This window comes from Podarcis filfolensis (genome assembly GCF_964270895.1).
Source record: "Podarcis filfolensis genome assembly, chromosome: 3".
In the NCBI taxonomy this organism is placed as follows: Eukaryota; Metazoa; Chordata; class Lepidosauria; order Squamata; family Lacertidae; genus Podarcis; species Podarcis filfolensis.
The window spans coordinates 68941214-68967158 of NC_139606.1; the positions used below are offsets into that span (position 1 = coordinate 68941214).

Sequence of the window (25945 nt, forward strand, 5' to 3'; positions counted from 1 at the left end):
TGCATCATTTCATGCAATATGGAACAATGAACAGGTTTGTAAATAGCCACTTGCTTGATCACCTGAAATGAGTAGTAATCATTTCCAGGACACCAGACAGGAAAGCTTTTGTAAATTAGAAAAGAATTGTTTTTACTTTTTTTGCTTTTAGAACACTGAAGTGCTATAAATCACGCTATAGATATGTATGTTGAAGGGCTACTACCAACATTTATGAGCTGGAAAATAGGGATTATGAGCCAGCTCAAATCCATATTCAGTATCTATTTCTCCGTCTTAAGTTCCTTCACATGGTTAGTGTGTGGATAAATTTAGATGAGGACATGCTGTAGCCTGTCCAGAGACTTTGTGGGATAATGTGGGTGGGGGAGAGTGGGAGAATTGGTTTCAATAAATGCATGTGGGGTAGAATGTGTCTTTGCAATAATTTCAGCAAAATAGAAATTCATGAATTTTAAGAAGCAAATGGCCATGGCAAAGTGGCCTCACTCACCCTGACTTCAAATGTACTTTCCTTGTACCCCTGTATTTAGCATCATTCCGCTAAGAAAACATTACAAGGACACAGTGTAAGTGGAGTTGTATCTATAGGTTCTTTTCCTCTGAGGGCAGAGGGAAGACTCTTTATTCTAGAGGAAGACTCAGTTGGTGTGCCTGTGTGTGTTTTAATAATTGTGACTATTTTGTAAGATCCAAAAAGTTCAATTGTGGGATAAAATAAATAATAAAATAATAAAAAATAAAAACTTTTAATATTAAATTAAATACAGTTTGGGGATTTCCTTTATAATGTGCAAACTACAAGGGTTATAAATACTTTATATTTTTATTACTCCATTAAATCTTTTTAGTATTCCCAGATCACTAAATGCCTACATTTAGAGAATGCCCCAACAAGGTTTGTTTTATGTGTAAAATGAAGAGTAAATTAACATCTTTCTGAAAGTATGCCTACTGCTGCCAACAGAATTCCATGTCACCTGAAACGCTCCTCTTAACATTCTTATGTTATTTTTTGTTTCTTCAGTTATCTGGTTTTCTTGAGCTGTTGGTGGAATACTTTAGAAAATGCCTGATAGATATATTTGGAATCCTCATGGAATATGAAGTCGGACATCCAGGACCAAAAATACTTGATCATAATTCAGCCCAGAAAGAGGATGCCCAGTCTGCAACGCAAGAAGCCAGCAAAGAAGAAAACAATGATGAATGTATTGATTATTTTGGTGAATTTGAGGATGAGGAAGAGGAAGAAGAGGAAAATGAGAACCCTGAAGAAGAGAAGAGCACTGTTCTTGCTCCCCCTGGTGCCATTGCTGATCCAAGTGAGAGGCCAAAACAAGCCAGTAAGTTTGACAAGCTGCCAATAAAAATCGTAAAGAAAAACAACTTGTTTGTTGTCGACCGATCTGACCAGCTGGGGCGTGTTCAGGAATTCAACAGTGGTCTCCTCCACTGGCAGCTGGGTGGGGGTGATACAACCGAACACATCCAGACCCACTTTGAGAGTAAGATGGAGATTCCTCCTCGCAGGAAACCGCCTCTTCCATCCAACTCTTCAAGTAAAAAGAAGAATGTGGAGGGGAAAAAAGAACCTGAGGAACAGCAAGACAAAAGCATATCAGCCACCATTGACGATGTCTTGTCAGCTCGCCCAGGAGCACTGTCTGAAGACTCAGACTCTAGTTCTCAGACAGATAGCAGTAAATTTCCATTTGGGATCCACCAAGCCAAAAGTCATCGGAATATCAAGTTGCTAGAGGATGAGCCACGGAGTCGAGATGAGACTCCTCTATGCACCATAACTCACTGGCAGGACTCTTTGGCCAAACGTTGCATCTGTGTGTCAAACATTGTCCGCAGCTTGTCTTTTGTGCCTGGCAATGATGCTGAAATGTCAAAACATCCGGGCTTGGTGCTGATCTTAGGAAAGTTGATACTTCTCCATCATGAACACCCAGAAAGAAGGCGTGCACCACAGACATATGAAAAAGAGGAAGAGGCGGACAAAGGGGTGGCCTGCAGCAAGGATGAGTGGTGGTGGGACTGCCTTGAGGTCTTGAGGGATAATACATTGGTCACATTAGCCAACATTTCTGGGCAGCTAGACTTATCTGCTTACACGGAAAGCATCTGTTTGCCAATTTTGGATGGCTTACTGCACTGGATGGTGTGCCCATCTGCAGAGGCACAGGATCCTTTTCCAACTGTGGGGCCCAACTCAGTCCTGTCGCCTCAGAGACTTGTACTGGAAACCCTGTGTAAACTCAGTATCCAAGACAATAATGTGGACCTTATCTTGGCCACTCCCCCATTCAGTCGTCAGGAGAAACTCTATGCTACTTTAGTTAGGTACGTTGGGGACCGCAAAAATCCAGTCTGCCGAGAAATGTCCATGGCACTCTTATCGAACCTTGCCCAGGGGGACACATTAGCAGCAAGGGCGATTGCTGTGCAGAAGGGAAGCATCGGAAACTTGATAAGCTTCCTTGAGGATGGGGTCACTATGGCCCAGTACCAGCAGAGCCAGCATAACCTCATGCACATGCAGCCCCCGCCTCTGGAGCCACCTAGCGTAGACATGATGTGCAGGGCAGCCAAGGCTTTGCTGGCCATGGCCCGGGTGGAGGAGAATCGCTCAGAGTTCCTATTGCACGAAGGACGTTTGCTGGATATCTCAATATCTGCTGTCCTGAACTCTCTGGTTGCATCTGTCATCTGTGATGTACTTTTTCAGATTGGGCAGTTATGACATAAGTGAGAAGCCAAGCATGTGTGAGTGGAGATTAGAGGGTCACATATAACTGGCTGTTTTCTGTACTTGTTTATCCAGTGTAGGAAGAAGGAAAAAAAGAATCTTTGCTCCTCTGCCCCATTCACTATTTACCAATTGGGAATTAAAAAAAATATTAATTTGAACAGTTATGGAATTAATATTTGCTGTCTATGTGTATAAGTACATCTTTTTATTTTATTTTTTTAACCAAAGTCTGTCTAGTACATTCAAAGGTCACACTTCTTTTCCATAGATATCCTTTTAAAAAAAAATTTTTTTTTTATTTTTTTGCATGTTTGTATCACATATTTTTTGGGAGGGGAAGCAAACTAGGGATACTGAGGGTTAAAATGTTGCAAAACATGATTTGAGAGGCGGGGGGGAAGGCTCACCACTCTGAAGCGCAAAAGTGGGGGAAATATACTAAGTTACTGTGTGTTTTATTTTTGAAGAATGAAAGAAAACCCAACCACCCTTTATGCCGTTGCCCAAAGCACTCTGTGCAATAGAAGAAAGTTAGTGATGTAGGTGTAGCGGATCAAGGAAGGGGGTCGGTCCGTAGTCTGCATATGAAATTATCTTGGTTTCTCTGCAGGAGAATGGTTACATTAGGCTAGGAGCAAAACAAATTCTTTAGGAAAGTTAAAACACAAACCTGAAGACGATCAACATGAATTGCTTCCTCACCAGAACTGTCACATCAGTATCTATTGTTTGACCTTCCACAGTGACAGTTCTTCACAATTCCTTTTAATCATTTTAAATATTTTTTATTGCCTAAGGGCCGTGATGTATATAGAAGTTGTACATTAAACATACCCTCATCTCTCTTTTTTTAAATACGTACAAGGATTTTTTTTTCATGATGTGGTAACTACAAAGTGATGGTAGACTTAATTTTATTATTATTATTATAATTATTATAATTATTATTATTATTTTGTTCGGGCCATGTCTCTAAAAAACAGTAACAGAAAAACACCACCACGAGGGTAATGTACAAGTTTCTGTATGTATAAAGTCATGCTCTATTTCGGGAGAGCAGTTGCTCACAACTTGCTTTATAAATCAAGATGTGGAAATGGTTACTTATGGATTGATTTAAGAAATTGGTTACCAGTCTACAGGAAAAATAATACTTATACAGGAAAAAAGGAAGAAAAACAACTTCAAAGATTTTTCAGTGAGAAGAATCCGCATTTGTATTTCAAAATAATGTAGTTTAAAAAAAGACAAAAAAACTTGATGTAAATTCCTCCTTTTCCTCTGGCTTAATGAATTATCATTTATTCAGTATAAAATCTTTATATGTTCCACATGTTAAGAATAAATGTACATTAAATCTTGTTAAGCACTGTGATGGGTGTTCTTGAATAATGTTCTCATTTCACCATAAGGTCAAACCAGTTCATTTGGTAAGAGGGAAGCTTACTATTTTCCTCATAGCCATGATGGTTGAGCATGAAGTATTTTCATCTGATGTTGCAACAAGCACAGAAATAATGACTGCTAGTCAGTATTTGCAAAAAGCAGACCAAAATGGTGGAATTTTTTGACTTACAAAAAGTAAATGAGAGTTACCTGCTGATCATTTCCACTGTATGTCCATAGAGGATGCTACATTCAAGGATGGAAGTAAGTTTTTGAATAAAATAACTATAGGTAAAATATATTTATATCTGGCAGTAATTAGTAGGAAAGAGCCAGGTGATCATACGCTTTATAAACATCCAGAAGCTTGATCCAGTGTTGTTTTTTTGTTGATTTGGTCAAAGGAGCTTCAATAATAATTCACTCACAACAACTGCCACATGCATCTTAATGGAGGAAGCAGATTTGCAAGCATATTTCTTTGAATGTACAGATTTGGTCCTCTCATGGAAATGAATGAGGCAGCAGCAAAGGATCCACTTTGCAATGTATTCTTTCCCTACTGCGCCGGAAACATTGGATGAATACAGATACCATCTCATCAGGAGGTCCATTCTGTATGATGTCGGAATCAAGCCTTCAGCACTTACCCTTTGGAATTCCCTCAAATTCGTCGGGCACCTATTGAAGACCTTCCTTTTCCCAGAGCACATTCTAAGTGAAGATTTTTGTCCCATTTTTGTATCTGTATTGAACCTGAATTTGTTTTATATATGTCTTAATGTTGATGCTTTTATTGTTAAATGACTTCAGATTATTTTATGGGAAGCAATTCAGAAACCATTGGTGGCAAAGCCAATGACATAGTTCCTTCCCACACTAACATCACCCTTTGTAAGAATGGCATTCATCTGGGAAGGAAGTAAATCATTGGTGGTTCTTCATCTCTTTAAAGAGTTGTAGCAACAGAGAAGTGACTTTCACATTGCTTTGGTAAAGAATGAATTCCTGCTCAGAACTCTCACCAAAAGTGTTAAAGGGTCTTACAGAACAGGGCCTTAAGGGGCATATCTCAAGAATTGCTCCTTTCCTATAAAAAGACACTCTGATTGCTGTTTCATCTTAAATGCTGACTTGGTTAGGAGCTCCTGCATATTTCTCAATTTTTTTCTCCATTTTTAGTCACTATGGGACTCCTGGAAAATATGTTATCCCAGTAGGCATCCTGATAATCTTGTTCGTATAACTTGCTCTAACACATTAATAAAGAAGATAATTTAATGGACAGGCAAAGTACATACTATTATCATCCAGGTTTGAAACGTGACTCCCTTGTGTCACAAAAAGTAATTTTTCCTTCTTCTGCTGTAATCTATTCACTCTTATATCGCCCATAGTAACAGTCTCTCCTCTTTGTCTCTTGCATAACAATGCATTCAGAAATATATGTTAAATTATAGCCCACTTGTAACTGCACAGAAGCAGATTTAGGCAGCTATTTTTAAAAACCACTCAATGGTGGGGAGCTCTAGCTAAGGCTCTTCTAACTTCTTAGCTAGGTTATACAAAGAAGTTTTGCATGGCTTCAGCCTGTTTTCAGAACCCATACTTGACCTCCACTCTTTCTGTCTTTGTTATGTCTGTTTGTACCGCACTGATTAAGTAGTTAAGTTATGACTGGGGTAAAAAAAAACAACCTCAATGCGCCGTTTAAGCATGGCTAAAAAACACTTGAATGGTGCTGACTATGAAGAAAGAACCATATCAATTTCATCGGGGTTGCTGGTCCATGGAGTAGATTTGACCTGCTCCACCACTCTATCATTGTGGTCAAAATGGTTTTAACAGATTAGCCATCAAAAAGTGAAATTGTGAAATGGCACCAACTGGAAAGAAAAAGACTGTGCCGTGTGTGCTCTAAATAAAGGGGCTTTTGGGGGGATGCTGTAATCGACTAAACGTGTTGTGTAAGCTGCTGATGTGTAAACTTGCCTTCCCCAACTTGGTGCCCTGGAGAAGTATTGGACAGCTGTCCCTGACCATTGGCCATGCTAGCTTGGGCTGATGGGAGTTGTAGTCCAAAACATTTGGAGAGCCCCAGTTGGGAAAGTCTTACATATCACCAGCAGTGGATTGGAAAGAATAATTATAGGGTGGTTTCTGCTTATTAATTGCTCTTTCAGCTCATCTGAGCAAGTTTGTATAGATGATCTAAAATGCTGTATAGGACTGCCAGATAAATTGTTAAAAACTAAGGTAAGTGTTTCTTAATATGCGTTAGGATCGGGAAGTTAATTCTTTTAAGAAAAGGAGCATTCCTTCAGGACAAACAAGATATGAAGGAATTGATACACGAGCAAATTCACTGTTTAACTGTACAATAATTGTGTTGGCTTTGAGCCAGATCGTTTCCTACTCATTCACAGAAAAGAAGATATTTTTGCACACCAAGACATCACTGACCAGCAGGAAGCCTGGAGGTGAAATGATTTTCATTCGCTGCTATTGTAACCTGCTTACATTCTCTTTATGACATTTGACTTTCATGTGTTAAGAGCAAAGGAATCTACCTCTGTATGCATGCGTCCTTCTTTTTCAAGTGCCCAAAGAAGAAAGGGAAGACAACAAAGAAACAGCAGAGAGATACCTCTGAAATAATCCAATACCAACAACACTTGAGTCTTCTTGGGCTGTGCCCTGAAGCCCTTTTTTGCCACTTTGACAGAGCAGGGTCTCTCAATAGCAAACACATATCCATTTTTCAAAAAAAAAAATAGAGCATTCTATGACAGTCATTGAGAATATGTTGTATTGAAGGAAAGTGAGTGAGGGATTAGAACAGGAGAGAACTGAAGAGATGACCAAAGCTTTACTTTTTGAACTTTGGTCTTAGGATCAGGCTGTATGTTCTATCAGTCCACATAGAGTCCAACTGCCAGTACTTTCTTACAAGATCACCTCCAAACGGAAAGTTGACATGTAAAATGTTTTTAGTCACGTCATTCACCATGCTGTTTAGAGCTGCCCATGCCACCGCCAATGTTAACTGGTTGTGGTATGGATATACTCCACATGAATTAGCCTGATCCAATGGTGAGGGTTGCTGGTCAGTAGCGTTATGAAGAATATACTTATTCAATTGCTTTAGCTTGGTCATTTCTCAAGATTGCATTTTGTTTTCCAAGACATTAGCAGATTCTGAATATTTTGTTTAATAGAGAGTTTTGTTGCTTTGTTGAAGGGACCTATAGGTGAACTCCCTTAAGCTTTGGTGATGAGTTGTACTGCTACACTATAATGGACACAATAGGTCATCTAGCCCAGGACAGCCAACATGGCACCTTCCAGTCTCTGTTGGACTCCATTCACATCTGCCTCAGCCAGCATTGCTAATGGTTATGGCTACCCCGATCTAGTCTAACCCTTTCCCTAATATAAGGTATCCTCTATCCTGTAATTCATTGCTTTGCTCTTTTGTACTTGAGTTTTCAGACTTCTGTAAAATTGCTTATTTATCCTTATAATTGGCCGTGGCATCATTAGATTTCATTCTGTTAAATCATAAATCATTTTAATCTATCACAGGGAAACTCCAGGAGTTTCTCTTTATGTGTATATACACTTAACATCCTGTTCTATGAATCTTTGAGGCAATATTCCTGTCTGTGTTGCCACATTTACTCTGCAGCAACCATATATTTTCACTTTTTAGATAAGGGATTAATCCCACTGACTAGGTTTCTTAGAGACAAAATTTCATCTCCGGATTGCATTTCCAAAAAAGCTTAGAAAGCACTGAATTAGATATATATTGGATTGTATGTTTTATAAAGCCTAAAAGTCAATTCCTACTATGTGAGCTAGCTCCCTTAGTACTTGCTGACCAAAATGACGACTTTGGCTCCAGTATGGATCCTGAGTTGAGCTGCTCTGCCCCACTGAATAGGCACTGAATCTTGCTTTAGTATTGCAACATTACGCTTTACAATACTTTTTTCTTCTTCCTAGGGAGTTGATTGTGGGGCAAAAGACATGGCAGCTGAGGAAGGTCTGGTTTGGAACAATTCCCCCTGGGATAATAAGGATGAAGGTGATCAAATTGTGGTGATTTAAATAGGGGAAAACTAGACTTTCAGAGTGCAGGGGCACATGATATTCAGAGAGCCAAAGCACTGTAGCCTAAAACACAAGTGCAAAAGACACTTAGAGGGACTCATATAATGAGTCCCTCTAAGTGTCTTTTGCACTTATATAGCTTATATGGTAGGCTAGAAGCCTCCAGGCCAAGATGAGTGAACTTGGTCTTAGAGCACAGCATTGATATAGCAAGCATAATGCAATCCTGATGGGATGCAGATAACCAATGAGATACATTTATCTCAACAAAATATTCTATAGGAAGGAGAGAGAGGAGCATTGTGGGCGTGGTGTTGCCCTATATGTATGTAAATGAGGGCATTGAGTCTAGCAAGCTAGAATTTGTAAAAGGGGCAGACTCCTCCACAGATCCAACATCACTGGTTTCTCTGCCATGAGTCTTTTAGTGCTGCTCTATTAAATGTGTGTTAAGCCTCACAATTGTTGTTTCAGAACATTTGTTTGTTTGTTTGTTTTTACCAATTTCCATACTTTTGTCTTTAGCACATCTATTTGAATGTAACATTACAATTAGCCCTTAGTTGCTTAGCTGACAGGCCTACCAACCTCAGAAACACTGTATACTAACTAACATTATTTAAACCAGACAGCCCAAAGATGTGAGGCAGGGAGACCTTTTGAAACAAAAGTCTAATTTTGGCAGTATTATTCTGGGCAGAGCCTACCTCGTGCAACCCTACTTTATGCAGTTAAAAAAAAATTATGGCTGTATAAAATCTGATTAATTATCATAGTTAAGTCCTGAAATGCATGGCATTATATTTTTTGATATTACCCATTATGAAATAAAAGCCTGCATCTCCCTTGTTATGCTCCAGATGTCTCACTTTTAAAATCAGTGGCCTCACCTCATGTTCCATCTCCACTTTACATATAATTAAGCACATTGTCCTAGCATATTAGCATGCCTCTTACCACAGAATTTGAAAGGGAAGATTTGCTTCCCTCTTTTTTTATCTTTTCCTCGCACCTGTTAAAAGAAAGCCTCGCTCCCCTCTGAGTCATCTTGCAGCAAAGCAGCTTTCTGATATTTCGGAATACTGTACCTAACTATATTCATTTATTAATCCATGGATAATTACTAACTCTGTGGCCTCTGTAATTTAGCACTTGCCTCCGGCCTCCATGCCTCTTGGCACACCCCCACTGCTGCTGTTCCACTCTTGACAGCAGAGCCACACGGCAGCCATCTTTAGTGGCTTGGAGGCTGTAAGTACACCCACATCGTTCTTCCTTTTACCCCAGTGACATAGCCAGCCTTAAAATGCTGTGAAGCCTGAAGGAGGAGAATATGCAACTGTTAAAAGTCCAGTACAAATCTCTCTTCTCTCAAAAACCCCAATTCTTTGTACGTAGCATTGCCTGACAGAGCCCACTAAGCTACAGAGGAGAGGCACAAAACAGGAGTAGGCCGAAGTGCAGGATGAACCCTGTGCCAAAGCCAGGCGTGTTTAGCCTCTCCTGCACCATTGCAGGGTGGGGTCCACTTTGTAGCCCTGGAGAATTGCTGTCTCCTTAAGACTAAAAGGGAAATGGAAATCAATGTTGGATGGTATGGTTTGGTTATGAACAAATATAGGAAGGCTTCAGCAGCTGACTTGCATTCTCAGAAAGGAGAGAACAGGGAGGAGAGGAGAAGGAGCTTCTGCTCCCTGCCTCCTTCAGTTGCTTTTGCCCTCAGGAGTTGGGGCTATATATAGTACAAAAAACGTGGTCCAACTCCTGAACCTAAGGAGAAAAAGGTTACCCTTGTTCAGTGCTTTTTTTCTGGGGGTACGCAGGGGTACGCATACCCCTAAACATGTGAATCTAAGTTTGGCCTCATTGAGGGGCAGTATTTCAATACGAGTAGGAAAATGAGAGTACTCCTAAACATAATTTTTACGAAAAAACCCACTGCCCTTTTCTTCTTCTGAAACTTTCCCATAGAGCATAGGAACCGCAAACCTGGTAGCATGCATCTGCCTCACCCTAAGCACCAGCTCCCTGCTCTTAAATTATTTCAAGACTTAAACAGACCAATTCCCTTTCTCCATACCTCCATCTTGTTTTTAGTTTTTTCTGCCAACTGACACCTTCCACATAATGTGGTTCAGCTTCTTTCAATATTCTCAAGGGACATAGAACCTTCCAACCCTTTTCAGTGCATTTGTTCCTGTTTTCCTTCTGTCTTTAAACTCATCTACTTCTGTGTATCTTAGGAGTCCCCTCAGTATGCAGTATCCCTGATCTATTCTTGGATTATCCTGTTTGGCTTCCTAACCAGATAGGTACAGAATCACTCAAGTTTAATATTAAGAGGGAGCAAGTATAGCCCTCAACAAAAGTACTACTACTACTACTACTACTACTACTACTACTACTAATAATAATAATAATAATAAATGTTGTGTACCACCCTATACCCACAGGTCTCAGGGCAGTTCACAGGATAAAATAAAAATATAAAACCACAAAATATATAATAAAAATAACCCAATAACCCCTCCCAACACATTTTAAAAGGGCATAGGATGTCAATCAACGTTAAAGAGGAACGTTTTTGCCTGGCGCCTAAAGGTGTATAACAAAAGCACCAGGCAAACCTCCCTCGGGAGAGCATTCCACAAATGGGGAGCCACTGCAGAAAAGGCCCGTTCTCGTGTTGCCACCCTCTGGACTCTTGTGGAAGAAGCCCAGGAAGAAGGGCTTCAGAAGATGATCTCAGAGTCCAAGTGGGTTCATATGGAAAGAGGCGGTCCTGAGGCTTTATAGGTCAAAACCAGCACTTGGAATTGGGCCCAGAAATGAAAATGCTGCACTGTATTCCCAACCCCTAATAGAAGCTTCCCAGGTCAGAATTTCAACCTGGAAAAACTATCCTTTAAACTTTCATTTATTATAAAACATTGCCGTATAATGTGTGGAGGTGAGGTTTTAAACTCATCGTGTGCATGTACCGATCCTTAATCACCCATCCAGGAAATAAGTAATAAAAACTGAGGACTCAATGCATCCAGTTCCCCCATCATTTTCTCCATCCAACTGACATCCCCAGCTGTCTGTTGCTCAACTGCCCCCCAGCTTTCTATAGATCTTGGACTCTCACTGGGCCTCTGGGCATAAGGTCCTTCCTGGGTTTTTTTTAATGATTTTTAATTTACAGACTAGTTTATTTCTGCACACCTCCAGCTATGCAGAAGCAGTTTTACCTTATATTTTGCTTCCAGATTAATAGGCATAGGACCACTCACCTAGCAAAGGAATAAAAAAATTACTACATTTACTCAAATCTAATGCACCATTGAATCTAATGCACACCTCAATTTTCAGAACCTTTAAACCAAAAAAAGTATTTGCTGGTGAACGTAAATGTGCCATCGAATCTAATATGCACCTTAATTTTTGCAATGAAATTTGACCTTAAAAAGGTGAGCATTAGATTCAAATAAATACAGTATATATTCAAACACCAAAATCCAGAAAACCATAAGCAAATTTCAGGTCAGTGTATCCACTGATGGCTTCACAGTGTCCAACCCATCTAAGCTGTGGCTAGCACCAGTGGCGTAGCGTGGGGGGTGCAGGGGGGGCCGGCCGCACCGGGCGCAACATCTGGGGGGCGCGCGCTCGCACTCGCAGCTCTCTGCCCCTACTAAAATCCACGGGTTAGGGGGCGCAAATTACTTGCCTTGCCCCGGGTGCTGACAACCCACGCTACGGCACTGGCTAGCATTATTCAAAGTAGCATCGCTGGTCATCTGTAAGTAGGGATGGGGAAAATTCAGTTCAATTCAATTTGTATTTAAAGATGAACTGAACTTTCCCAAACAATGTACATTCTAAAACACAGCCATCTTTCCAAATTCATACTTCTCAGATTTTTTGCAGTGCAAGAATCCAGCCAAGTAATGTGTAGAAAAATGCCTATACAAGGGTAAAATGTCCCTTAAAATGTATATATTGGTGCAAAGAACTTACAAAAATGCATTTTATTGGGGGAAATTGTTTTGCAAAAATGATTGTATTGGGCAAAATTGAATAAGGGAGATAAGTATTTATTTCATAAAATTTATACGCCACCTTATTACTTTTTTTAAAAAAACCCTCAAAGTGGTTTACAAATCCCACTAAAATGCTGATGTTATTTTTTAGGGCTCTTTAAAAAGAAAGAAAGATCAAACTGGTTTGGAAATGTGGATCTGCACATAAGATTTGAAAAAAAAGAGAAACTCGGAGAAGTCAAAATTGACAAACTCATCCCTCCCTCCCTGTAAGGAAAGTATGTGGTTAAGAGCTAATGTTTATGCTAGGACCATTATTTGCTTTCATCTTGCCCTATCAGAAGTTACTTGAAGCTATCAACATTGACCACATTGACAGTATCTTAATCAGGGCACACAGTGTGCATGCTCCATGTGCCGCCACCATGTGCTGGATGCAGCCTGACCCCCTGCAGAATCACATGTTTCTTTGGTTACAGATCACCGGAGCCATGCAGTGAAACCTGTTTCTACACACAGGTTGGCTTATCCAGAACAGGCTGATATTCTCCACAATCATTCTTCACATTGTGAACTGGCCTGAGATCTGTAGATGAAGAGTGGTAGCAAAACCTCCCTCTCCTAGCTAGGCAGCAGAGCCCACTTACCACCACTGTGATATGGGAGCAGAAGAACTGCCCTTCAACAGGACAAACCAGCAGGCATCCCAAATGTTCCGAGCTACGAGATAAAGGAAATTGTTCTGCATGCAATAAAACAAAACTTAACCAATGAAAAAAGTTCTTCTTTTCAGTAAATTATGGTTCTTGGGATCTCCCCACCTCCCCGATTGCTCGGTGCTTGGAGTTACATTATGTCTCAAGTAACTCTCCTGATGACAGTAGCTATCATTGGATCATTAAGAATTTGCCATTGCCTGACCTTACATGGAAGGATATAGATGAAGATGCCACGTAAAAAACCAGCCCATTTTCATTTCTTCACCCTCACAAATCACTGTTAATTTAAAGCTCTGCTACCTTTATTCAGAACCAGGAGACCTGTCATAAGGCTATCAGCTACCCATTGAGAAGTGCATAGGTAGTTTCTCTACTAAAATATATTTAGATCTGCCAACTGGTCTTTCTTTCCCCTTTCTGCCTATCCTCAGTTCCTAGCTTTCCAATTATAGCTCGCAACTAACCTGCTTGTGACCTGCACTCCATGCTCTAGCACACACTTTGCTTCCTGCAAAATCAATTTCCCCAACTAATTATAGCCACTGGCACCTCCCGTAATGGGCCCATAATAATAGAAGAACCATAGCTGCAACTGGTATTCTGTTGGAAACGTGTTTCAGAGGAGAAAAATGGGCACATCTTTATAACCATTGCCAATAAAAAAACCAAATTTGTCATCTAGAGAACCTGAGTTCTGTGCCAAGAAAAGCCCACTTACGCCATTTGAGTAAATCTCACAAAGCTGCATCTATTTGCTTATTTTGCAGGCTTTATTCTGCTTCTCATGTTATTGAGGATGGGATTAGAAACTTTACCCCTTGACAACTAGAACTCATTTTCTGCCTTACCATCTGAGATTTCATCAAACAATGCCCACAGGTTTTTCAAGCTTGTCTCCACTAATAACTAGAATGCTGCTTTTTTTAAAAGAATAAGACTGTCAGTTGAGATTCATTATCTGCACACAGCAATCTACAAAAGAAACATGGAGTTCTGTCTCCATGTCCAAACACTGGATAATCTCTGGGTGGACTTTGCTACAATGCCAGACAAGCACCTGGTAGACCAACTCCCAGGTTCAATGCCCTACTCAGGAGGGATAGAACTCTAGCTAACTAACAACTATTGGTGGGACCCAATAGCTTACCACGGGCCCTTTAGATGTGCAGGTGCAGAAGTATCAGTGCAGTGTCATCCCAACCAGAAGCCATAGTGGCTTCTCCACATTAAGATGGACTTGTATTGATGAGTTTGAACTAGAATTGTAGACTTGTAGCTCAGAGGCAGGGTACAAATGATCTCTTACTAGAGGTGAAAACACATGTCCTTCTGCAGTCTGTGGTACACATTTCTTATTTTCTGTATCATCCCAGTGGTGATCAAACCACCTCATTGTTGTTTCATACTGGATATCTGCTAAAATGTGTAACAAAGTTAAGCAGAGACAGCATTGTTAAGTTGATGTCATTGTACCTCTGCTAGTGCCTGAGACATTCCCAGTGATGAATGAAACACTCCCCATTTCAATAGAATTTATGCTTTAAAAATCCATCTTGGAAATTGAACTTGCCCCTGCTAGAGGAATCCTCTTTGGAGGGTCACCTGGAGCTCCCAAAGGCAAGGATGAGCGGTCCATGTTAAGGAATTGTGAAGCAGATATGCTACCTTGCGTAGACTGCCTTCCATTTGTCTCCTCCTCTGCTCAATATTTGTTGCTGCTTCCACTTGTAAGAAAAAATATTACAAATATACCATAGATCTCCTTGTCCAAAGGGGAAAAAGAATCTCGGGAATGGTTGGGAAGTGGGAGCTTATAACATTTTAAGTCCTATGATACGAAAGTGGCATAAAAAGGTAAAGGTAAAGGACCCCTGACAGTTAAGTCCAGTCACAGACGACTCTCGGGTTGCAGCGCTCATCTTGCTTTACAGGCTGAGGGAGCAGTTGTAGGTGGGAAGGGCAGAGCCAGGGTACAATTAAGCCATACCTCTGAATGGCCTGTTTGTGTCCACACAGAAGCAGAATCTAGGATCAGTATAATCTTCCCCTACCATCCTGGGAACACTAGTTCCTTCCTCAAAGAACTATAATTCTCAACACTCTTTACAATGTGCTTTAAATGTATGGTCTAGATCAGTGGTTCCCAGTTGGTGGTCCACAGATCTCAAGGGGTCTGCGTAGCCCACTGAGGGAGTCTATATCACTATTTACATAGCAAAAACGTACCATAGAGATATCAACATTTTCAAAATTTTGGCTTGGCTTTTGAAAAACGGGGGGTCCGCAGTACTTAGCTAATTGGGAACCACTGGTATAGATCCTTTAATAGAAGACTGACTGAGGTTAATCATTTTGTATTTGATCTTTAGCTATTCTGGGTAATACCCAAGTAAGTCAGAGAAGACCAACTTAAATCAATGGACTTCGATATTGCTTCCAATGGGTCTACTATGAGTATAACTAAAGTTAGATAAGAATAACATTATTTTTATATATGGTTTATTATATACCGCTGGTAAATTAATTCCATAAAAAGACACTATCAACCTCATAGCTGTCTATCCACATGTATGCTCTCATGAGGCAAGGAGCCTCCCTCTCTCCTCTCATTCACCCCAGGTATGGTTTCACAGAGGATTCAAACAAACTTGAGGCTAAAGGAACTAAACCATAATTGATATCTTCAGAAATATAGTCCTCAAAATATTATTGATGGCAAACGTCTTGCTAGGTTTGGTCAATATTCTAAACAGAATGCAGAGGGAGGCAAATACATTGCAAGCTGCAAAGATGTCAGAAGCTAGCTTGTTTTTTAGAAGAATTGTATGCTGTGCCAATTCATTTCTCTATGGCAACCTTTTATGGAACTTTTCTTAATACACACAGTGAATTTAATCTGCTGAGATCTGAGACATGTAACTCCTCCAGGAAAATTATAGATTGCAATTTTAATTGAAAAAGACTGGCTATAAACTGATCTCTAGCATTATGATGACTAATTACATTTCTCCTTTCATAATTAACAAACTTTGAAGTAGTTTATATATTAGGTGCTTGCCCTCAGCCCTTGTAGGAAAAAGTGTTTTCTATGCTGGGAAAGGGAGAAAAAGCTGTTCTCTTAAAAAAAACAAAGCAACCCAGTCCTATGCAGTGTTAGATATACTGCAGTTAGGTTGCAGTCCTGAACACAATTACTGGGATTAATTCACATTGAATGTGGTGCATTGGATTCCAGTTAATTACACAAGGGTTTAAGCATAACTAATTCTATCTGGGATCGCAGTCCTAATATTTTTACCTTGTACTAAATTACCTGGGATGCTATGAAAAACTGTTTTTGGGCAAACAATGCTGAAACAATGTGGCGATGCCATTACTAGGCCATCTAACTGTCAGCATACTGGAAGAGAAGTTTCCATATTATATAAAGCAGGGGTGGAGCACCTGTGGCTCTTCAGATGACGGCAGACTCAAACTCCATTCCACCCCAGCCAGCAGGGCCAACGATGACTTTTTTATTTATTCATATGTGTATATGCCATCTTCTACATTAGATCTTGAGAGGCTGCACAGAAACAGAAGTTGGGAATCCAGCAACCCCTGGAGGGACCCGGCTTCCTATCCTTGCTATAACATAATAACATTTATACCAATACAACACAGATGACCCGTAAAATTAAAACAACAAAGAGTCTTCTAGCTCCTTGTAAAGCTAAAGGGACCCCTGACCATTAGGTCCAGTCGTGACCGACTCTGGGGTTGCGGCGCTCATCTCGCTTTATTGGCCGAGGGAGCTGGTGTACAGCTTCCAGGTCATGTGGCTAGCATGACTAAGCCGCTTCTGGCGAACCAGAGCAGCGCACGGAAACGCTGTTTACCTTCCTGCCGGAGTGGTACCTATTTATCTACTTGCACTTTGATGTGCTTTCGAACTACTAGGTTGGCAGGAGCAGGGACCAAGCAACAGGAGCTCACCCCGTTGCGGGGATTCGAACCGCCAACCTTCTGATCGGCAAGTGCTAGGCTCTGTGGTTTTAACCCACAGCGCCACCCGCGTCCCTCTAGCTCCTTAAAGACCAACAAATTTATTATGGCATAAGCATTTGTGGGTTGGAGTGCAGCAGAGGCAATACCCCTCTAGAAATTTTAAAACCCAGCGTTTGTAATCCACTGGTGCTGATGCTGGCAAGAGAGTAAAGTGTACAATAAGCTCATTTCCAACTAAACATCAGGGGCATGGGCATGCTGACATCACTTGCACATACCACAGGGCATGCTGCTGATATTGCGCTGTCCCACCCCCCTCAATTGCAGGGGCAAGGTGGTGCACTTGATTCCCAGGCGCCACCCCATAGTGACCTCACTCTGCATTCTCCTAGCGTGCTTCTGCCTGGTTGGAATGTGTCCCTAAAATGTGGTTATGGCTCCTGCTTGCCTGGATGGAGGATTGAGAGATGTGTTAAGGTTGTGGCTTTATGTAGAAACCTCTGACTTCTATTCTACAAAGGTAAGAGTCTCACCTGATGCTCCGCTTACTTCTGCCTCTGCACCCATCCACCACTTGCATGTTGCCCTAGGAAGCTTGCTCATGTGGGAATATGGGGCTGAAAAAAGATCCCCCACCTTTTCATAAACCATTGTTTGATGTTGAAGTGAGTTGTGAGCCCTGACAAGAGATCCTGAAAGGAGGGGTGAATCCTCACCCCCCCAACAATATATTATTAAAAAGATAAGGAGGCACAGAATGGATAATGAAGAGCAGTATATATTGATGAGGTTGCAGAACAAGGTCAGTAGGCAGAAGAGGACTATTAATAACTGGAATATGAAGCCACAGAAAAATGTCAGCATACCAATCTTAATAAGCCAATAATAGCACCCCCGCCTTGAGTCCTGGCAGCAGTACAGACCTGGCAGGTCCAATGCATGTTACAGATACTTTGGGGATAATGGTGAGTTAGCAAGCTGGCTCCAAAATTCCCCTGAACATTAGATGCAAAGGCAGGTTTAACACCACATATTGTTGGGCCCTAAGTGTGATGGGTTACTTGGAAGGAAATGTAGAGTTTTGATTTTACTAAGAGCATGAGCTTTTTACTCTCTCATTACACACAAAATGAAACCCAGTTTGGTGAAGGGCAGTGTACAGGTAACTATTTTGAAAAGGAAAGTCATTTTAAGGCTACCAAGAACATTGTGTGGAGAAAAAGATCACTGCCCTCAGCGAAACATGGGGACAGCCATCTTTTTCTCTGTGAAATTCCCCATGAAGAGGCTGTAGGTTACTATGTATGTTAGCTTTCTGGGAACATTTTAACATAGTTTGAGGGGTATTTTAGTACTCAGACACAGAACTGCTCTAAGCGACAAAAATGTTGAAAAAAAGAGGCAGCCCTTGAACCACCTCATAATACAGTACATCTCGTGCAGTTTGGTTTGTTGATTATGTGACAATCTGCAGGTGTACATTCCAATCTGTGCATAGTGTCTGAAGAGGATGAAATTTAAAAGTTGTCCCAAGACACAACCCGCCCCCTCCATCTGTACCTATGAGTATGTTAGGCAGCGATATGGTGGTGACGTACCTGTTTATTTAGGCTTTTTAGGTTTTTAATGCTCCTCTGTTTCAGCTCCTCTATTTAGCTGTTTTTAGTTGCTTTATTTGCTGGTGATTTAAGAACTGCCTTTTTGTTTAATTGACTTTAAAAAAACACAAAAAAACCCTTCTCTCTTCATCCCCTCAACTGGGCCCGTTATTGGTACCAATGAAGGGTAAACTATAAATCTTTAAAGCAAATTATTAAAAATATGTAGGAGGGGACAGAGCCTCCCATGCCTGATAGGGCAGGTACATTGTGGAATGTGCCCCCTCCGATCAAAGGCTGCCAATGAGGAATGGGTGGAAGGCTCCCTTGAACTTTGTGGGGACCCCCATGTTCACAGAATAGATCATGGTCCTAATGCTTGAGAAGCAGAACTGTCAATATTGAGCCAAAGGGATTCTGGTATTGTAATTCGGCACAGTAAAGCAATAAAATAATGAGTACTGGGACTGTCACATTTTACAAGTTGTTTAAGAGAGAATAATGATTTAGCAATGAGTGAAGAGAACTATCTGAACCTATCTGTTCTGAACAGGGGCAAGTAATTTTGTCTTGATCTTTGTTTCTACTTCCACAAAATAGAGATAATTACTTACCACACAGGATTAGTTAGTGAGCCTCTTAAAATTCTTTACAAATGAAAAAAAAAATCAGCTCAATATCAGTGTATTATTCTAATAAAGATGGCATTGGATTTATGGTGCCTCATGGTAATTTATGGAACTAATTAAAAACTGAGTAGGTTGTGCAGAGTTTTAAATGCCTAATCAGTTACTTGAAGACCACCTACCTTTGCGAAGGCGCACACTCCACACGGTAACATCCCCCAAGAATTTATGATTAAAATAATAAAAGCCATGAAATAAAGTATAATCCTGATGTTAAATTTCCAAGATAAAACAGTTTGCTGAAATTGGAAAGTAATTAGAACATATTGTTTGATAGCATTTTTAAAATTGCAAGCTGTTTCATGTACTTTTGTGCCGACTCTTTGGAAAGCACTTTTGGAGCATGGCCCAAGTGCAAACTGCAGCATGAAAAGTAGCTCCAGTCCTTTGGGTTGTGTGGCCACTATGAATTGGATATACTAACTAAGTTCATTGAAGCTGAGCTCATAAATTAACTGGAATTAGTTGGAATTCTTCAGGTGGCAGCTGGAATTAGAGGCAAGATTTTAGGACACACACCCCACCTCCATACACAAAAACCCTTTTCCAGCTCAGATCAACATCTAGGCCAGAAAAGCTTTCCCAGATTCCCTTCTTTTGGCCAACCCTGACCATCAGGTCCCAAAACACCTTCCTCATCTGCAAATGGAGACGATGGCAGAAGGAACTTTGGAGATCAGGGAGGAGGGTTTTTTTCTTCTGTCTCCATCACCTTAGTATATGCCACAACAAGCATCACCACTCTTCCTGCAGCATATCATGGCTGAGAGAACTGTGTTGCCTGAAATGCAATGACATTTGAATAAATTCCATTACCTATGAGGCCGCTGCCCTTTCAAGCCTCTTAACATGCCATGGAGGGTGTCAAGACAAGGAAAGAAGGGAATGCTCTCCTCTCTGCTGTTGCTGCTACTGCCAGCATCCTGACTTTTGCAGGTAAGTAAACAGAAAGATAGTGAGGGATCTGTTAGGAAAAGGGGGCTCATTTCAACCCCTCAAATTGTATCAGGAAATGAACTGGTCTGTTTCTGGCTGCAGTGGAGGAATCGGTTCATTTGCGAATCATTCTGAGGAGAGCATAGGGAAGGCCGAGGTTCACTAATTTCTACTAAATACATAAAAATAATAATAGCGGGGAGGAGAGCAGGCCAACAAGGAACAGGAGCAGAGACAGGTACCAAAATCTCAACAATCACTAAGTGCTTTTTTTATTAGAGACCACATTTTATCCTCACTTCCATAAATTACTGGTAGATGTCAAGTTTTGCTAATACATTCCAGTATATTCTAGAACCAGCATGGCTACATGATACAAAGTGTGCATAACTATGCAGAGCAGCAACTTGGGCTGTACGGATCAGGCTAACAGTTGTGTGGCGAATGGGGACCAAAAAGGGGCTGTTAGGTGCAGCACTGCACTGTGCTAGCTTTTATTTCCTGATCAAGGTTTTATATGTAGAAGTTTGCTTCCACACCTCTATGACCCATTGCTGGATCCAGTCATAGTTTTGAGGAAGGGCCATAGCTCATAGGTAGAGCATCCCAGATTCAACCCCCGGCATCTCCAGGTAGGGCTGAGCTGGATGGGCCTAATGGTGTGACTCAGAGTATAAGGCAATGCCTTTTGTTCCTAGTTGCAGTAGACTAATGACTTACTTCTTATAGAGCGCACTATGGCAAGCTGTGCTTTGGTATTGGAATGGTGAAGATAAAGCATGGCACCTAGTCTGATCACAAAACTGTTGCTGTGGCAAATCCATAATTCATTCCCAGACTAGCCACATGATCTGGCACTGAATGTCCATGAAAAAGGCATGAAAGGTATTAGCAGAGGGAAGCAACCAACTGCAAAGCAAGGACAGTTGGTGCTTGATGCTGGTAATCCCATGAGGGCTAGCAGTGGCCTGGGATTCAGGCTTCTCAATAAGGGGTTAACCCAAGGTTGTTGGGTGGGTCCCTGTGTGAATTCTGGATATCCTAGAAGTCTGCCTTGTGGCAACAAATACATTTATTCTGTACCATAGGCAGAAAATACTTCAAAATGGTACTATTTTGGTGTTGACAGTACAGCCTCATCATATGGGTACCTCTGAAAGAGCACAAACTATCAACATCAGCCACCCATCCAAACGTTTGCCTGGGCTTTCAGATCCTGCAAAAAAATACTATGTTGTAAGCAGCCACCACCAGTGCTGGGCATGAGGTTTTCATCACTGCACAGCACCCTGTTGCAGAAGCAAACTTCCAAATACAGGCCCTGTTCCAAGAGGATGGTCTGCACCTGGGTGCCTGTTTTCATATGGAGGTACCCCTTGCATGGGCCAACAGTTTCACAAAGAAAACAAAAGCCCTAGTCTCTCACCATGATGAAAATGGAGAATGAGGAACAAAATGAGATTGCCACAAGTATAAATTAGTTTTGCATTTTTGATTGTCTAATTTTTTCCCCCCAAAGCGGCTTTCCTAGTTGGCATGCTCATAACTACACTGGTGGCACAGAGATATGTAATTAATCTCCCACTCCCCCATCCCGTCTCTCTCTAACCCCCCTCCCCACCCATGCCAAAATAATGTATAGCATAGCCAGATTCCAAAAAAAGCGTTCTTGCTGGCTTCTGTAAACTCACCTGTAGTTTGCTGACACACTCATCACTCTGTTTCAAAGCTATCAAATGGTGTTTCAGACTGCATGAGAAATTAATAATAATCTTGCAATTCCAGCTCCTGATGAGTTAGCCAAGAGGAGGCATAAAGAATGTAATGTCAGGAGAACCCCCCACTTATGGAGCATCACTTCAAAAACTGCTGAGAATGGTAAGAAAAACCAATAGGATTTTACTTTACTATTATTCTCTCATATGCTGGGGAGAGGTTGAGGCAGTGGGAAAATGGTAAAAAATTGTGATTATTCTGTACTTAGTAAAATACGATTGATATTGGAGTTTTTTGTTCAAGGTCTATACCAAAGTACTATTGAGTTCTGAGACATGTTCCCTTTCTCTGGCTATATTTAAAGCATTTTCATTGGAAATAGCATAAGAAATCCAACAGCTGTCTTAAACCATTTTGCTGGAGGGAAATCAGCAGGGTAACGTCAGTCATATTAATTACTTGCAGGAGGAAGGTAAGCGGAAGAATGAATTAAAAACAACAGGTTTTATTTTCTCCCCCCCCCTCCGTTCTATCCCCACCCGCAAGAAACCTAGAAGAGAATAGTTGCAATTTCATTTGCTTTTAAAGCACAGCACTTGGTAATAAACGGCCCCTGCAAATGTGCTGAGCAAACACCTTCGCATTCATCAATATGCGGGAGCTGTTTATTGCCTCATAAACTTGGAAGCAAGTGATATTGTCTCTTAAATCAATGGCTGCCTGGACATCCTTGGCACTGGAGAAGAACAGTACATCCAGACAACGTTGATACTTAAATTAATGACTCTGGTAATGACTGAAAGGTGCTTAGTCACTGATGGAAAAATTAGGCACAGATCTAAAATGTTCTCAGCATACTTAATATGTGTACTACAAAACAAAGGGAATGGATGTATACAGGTGTGTGTGTGTGTAGGTGTGTGCATCTCACTGCAATGACCGTAACCAGTTTTAAGCAAAGGTTAGTCTGTGAAGACAAACAGAACCAGGCTGACTTTTGCTTCTTCCAAGCTAATGCCAAAATCAGTATTTAAAATTAATGTTAAAAAACAACCATGGCTGGTTGGGAGGAACATAAATTGAATTAGCTTTTTGCCACTTACAATTAGATTTAAAAGCCCTTAACTATTTAAATTGTAGCTGGTTGTTGTAACACATTAGATCAGACCAATACCGAATGGCTATATATACCTCAACAGCTGGGAAGTCAGAGATCAAGATCATCACAATATGGTCTTGCGCTGGCCATAATCCAAAGTCATAGCATAATGAAAAGTTGCCTTTATTCCAAGTCAATTTATCCATTTAGCCTAGTATTTCTACTAGGACTGGCAGCAGCTCTCCAGCCCCCAAGAGGCAAGTCCAGTGAAGGAGCAGGATGCAGAAGCTTGGCACAATAGTTTCACTTTTCCAAAATAATCCAGCTAGCCTGTCAAAAATTTCACTAGCCTGCAGAACCAGCATTGTCTTTTGTTCTTCAGTCTCTTTGTTAAACCCCACTGTTTTGTGGGGATTTTTAAACTCTCCATGCAATGTTTTTGAAATATTCTATTTATGCAAGGAGAAACCAGCCCAACCTTATTTCACCAAAGGTTTGTTGATGATGGTGAGGGTGGTGGAAAACCACCAACAGAATTTTATCATTTATAGTGTATATGACCAAGAGTATAGGGCAGTTCATAGAAACCAGAAAGTCTTGTTTAGCATTTCAAAAGGTCTAGACTTTTTTCCAGTTTTGTGTTTTAGTATTACTTACTTGATTAAAATTAAACATCTTGACACATTAATGAGAAAATGCAATGAGATGCTTGCAGTTTGCCTTAAAAAGATGAGGAGTTGCACTGAAACTTCAGAGCAACAACACCGAAACTTGTAGCAAAGCGCTTATATTGAGAGAAGCCTGTTTTTTTCTTTTTTCTTTTTGAAGCACTTGTTGACAACCATACTAGCAAAACCAAAATTAATAGTCTTTGCCAGGCACTGCATTAGCCTAAATTGTATCGACACATTAGAGTGGAGGGAGGGGACTTTCGGAGGGGTGTGAGAAATTATCCCTGCATTTGAGAAATTAAGAGTGCTAGATGTTTGGCTCAGTGAAAGAATTACTGAGATTCTTTAAACAGTGTCCTGAAATGCTTCTAAAAATATAAGTTATTTTGTTAAGGATAGCTGTGAAAGGCCAGCTTTTCAACTGAACTTCATAAGAGAAGGCATCTGATGGAACCCATTCAAAAGTACTTGCAATCATCCCTTTTCCTAATGAAGACCCCAGAATAGCCACCAGACATTGTAAGAATGGCATTCCGTTTGACACCGATGACCTTGCTACTCTCGTCAGCAAATATTAGGTTCAATTATATTTATTTATTAAATTATATCCCACCTTTTCTCCAAGGTGCTCAAGGTAAAATAAATGGTCCCCCCACAGCTTGATGTTACATTCACAACAAACCTGTGAGGTTGGTTAGACTGGGATGTAGTGATTGGTCCAAGGCCACCCAATGAGGTTCATGGCTGAATAAGGATTTGAACTTGGGTCTCCCCAGTGCAAGTCTAGTGCACCACACTGGCTCTCATTGTTTGTCATTTCAACAACATCAACAGGTCACATTTCACTGCTGTTCCCTAGAGATGTAAGGGTTCTCCTCGGTTTCTCAGAGCTGAAATTAAGAAACTGTTTTTTCTTCTGCCACCACACCTCCAAGGGTGAACAAAACCAGCCTGTGGCCCAACTAAACTGAACATAATCCACCAGCCATGTAAGAAGGCCCAGCAATGTTTCAATATGTTTTGTACTTTTGCTGCATGCTTGGGGGGAAAACAGGATAAAGGAACACCAGGACAGAGGACAAAATTATACCACAACGCTTCATTCTTGGTAAAATCATCACCTGCTAATTTTTTGTTAGTTTTTCCTTCATCCCCCCCCCCCCCTCTCTCTCTCTCACACACACACACACATTTTAGCCAATCATGGTCCTTCCTGAGGCTTCTAAAACAGCAGTTAAAGAAGCTATCAGAAAATGTGGGCGTGGGGGCTCTGTGCCTCCCTTTTAAGTGGCACACCATGCAGCAACCTTCTTGGCATCTTGCCAGAGGCTGTGCTTTGTGGCATCAGTTTGGTCTGCTGCTTTCTGCTTCCCTCATTTCCCTCTTTCCTCCTCCTTTCGACATGGGCTCTGATGTCTGTGCATAGTGGAAACAAAAATGGACTTGTTTTCATTATCTTAGAGGCAGCAACCATTCAGTTACTTCTCACTGACAAACAAGGTTGCTCTAGGAATCCAAACCCCACTTGACTGTTCAGAAGCTTGTGTGTAATACGCAAAGCCTTTAAAAGGAACAAATGGCAGGAGCTTGTGTCTTTCAAATCCTTCCTGGGATGTGTAAATGTTAAACTGGTTTGGCTATGCAAAGCTGTCAAAATTACATTGGCAGATTTTCAGCAAAGGTTAATGAAACTCAAATAAATAAGATGATGATGTTGTGCTCAGACACTCTTATCATTCCATTATGCATCTTAGAAGTACAACAAAATGTTGCAATGCAGAGTGCCGCTTTTCAGGGTTCCACCCCAACTAGCCGTGTCCTCTTCCAGGATACACCAGGTCACTTCCCTCCCCACAGGTTTTCGTCTCTCCCACCTCCTTCTCCTCAGTCAGTATTCTATGGTTGCTGAGCATGCTCAGTTCCCAATGGACTATTTTGGCTATTTTGGAAAATTCATGTTGTATGTATAGCGTATTCAGGTGGTTTGCCAGGCGGGGCAAAGGGAGAATTCGACCTATAGATCTTCCTGATTTTTTTAATGCTGGCCAAAGAAATGCCGACCTTTACTCCTTCTAGCATTTCTTAAAGGCGATCAGTAGTTTTAAATGTATTTGCCAAGTGTGGCATGTTTCTCTCTTCAGCTGCAAGCCTAGGTACACTTCCTTGTATGTAAACCCTATCAAAATCAACAACTTTCTTCATAGCGAATATATTGCTTTACAATCAAAGAAGGCAGGGTCAGTTG

General features: G+C 41.0%; 1 protein-coding gene and 1 long non-coding RNA gene across 20 annotated transcripts in view; both read left to right on the plus strand.

Annotated features, from left to right (window-relative positions):
* Positions 1 to 4136, plus strand: part of ARID1B (AT-rich interaction domain 1B) — a 351760-nt gene extending 347624 nt beyond the window's left edge. For all 19 annotated transcript variants that reach the window (XM_083607913.1, XM_083607919.1, XM_083607914.1 and 16 more), the window contains one exon: positions 1028 to 4136. In XM_083607913.1, the coding sequence (XP_083464039.1) occupies positions 1028 to 2752 (1725 nt within the window). In that variant the 3' untranslated portion in view covers positions 2753 to 4136. The remainder of the gene's footprint in view (positions 1 to 1027) is intronic.
* A 5384-nt stretch (positions 4137 to 9520) lies between these two features.
* The window catches only part of LOC310760088, a 36629-nt gene continuing 20204 nt past the window's right edge, over positions 9521 to 25945 (plus strand). The window contains exons 1-3 of the long non-coding RNA XR_014546753.1: positions 9521 to 10078; positions 17387 to 17514; positions 22000 to 22092. This is a non-coding gene — a long non-coding RNA (uncharacterized lncRNA). The remainder of the gene's footprint in view (positions 10079 to 17386; positions 17515 to 21999; positions 22093 to 25945) is intronic.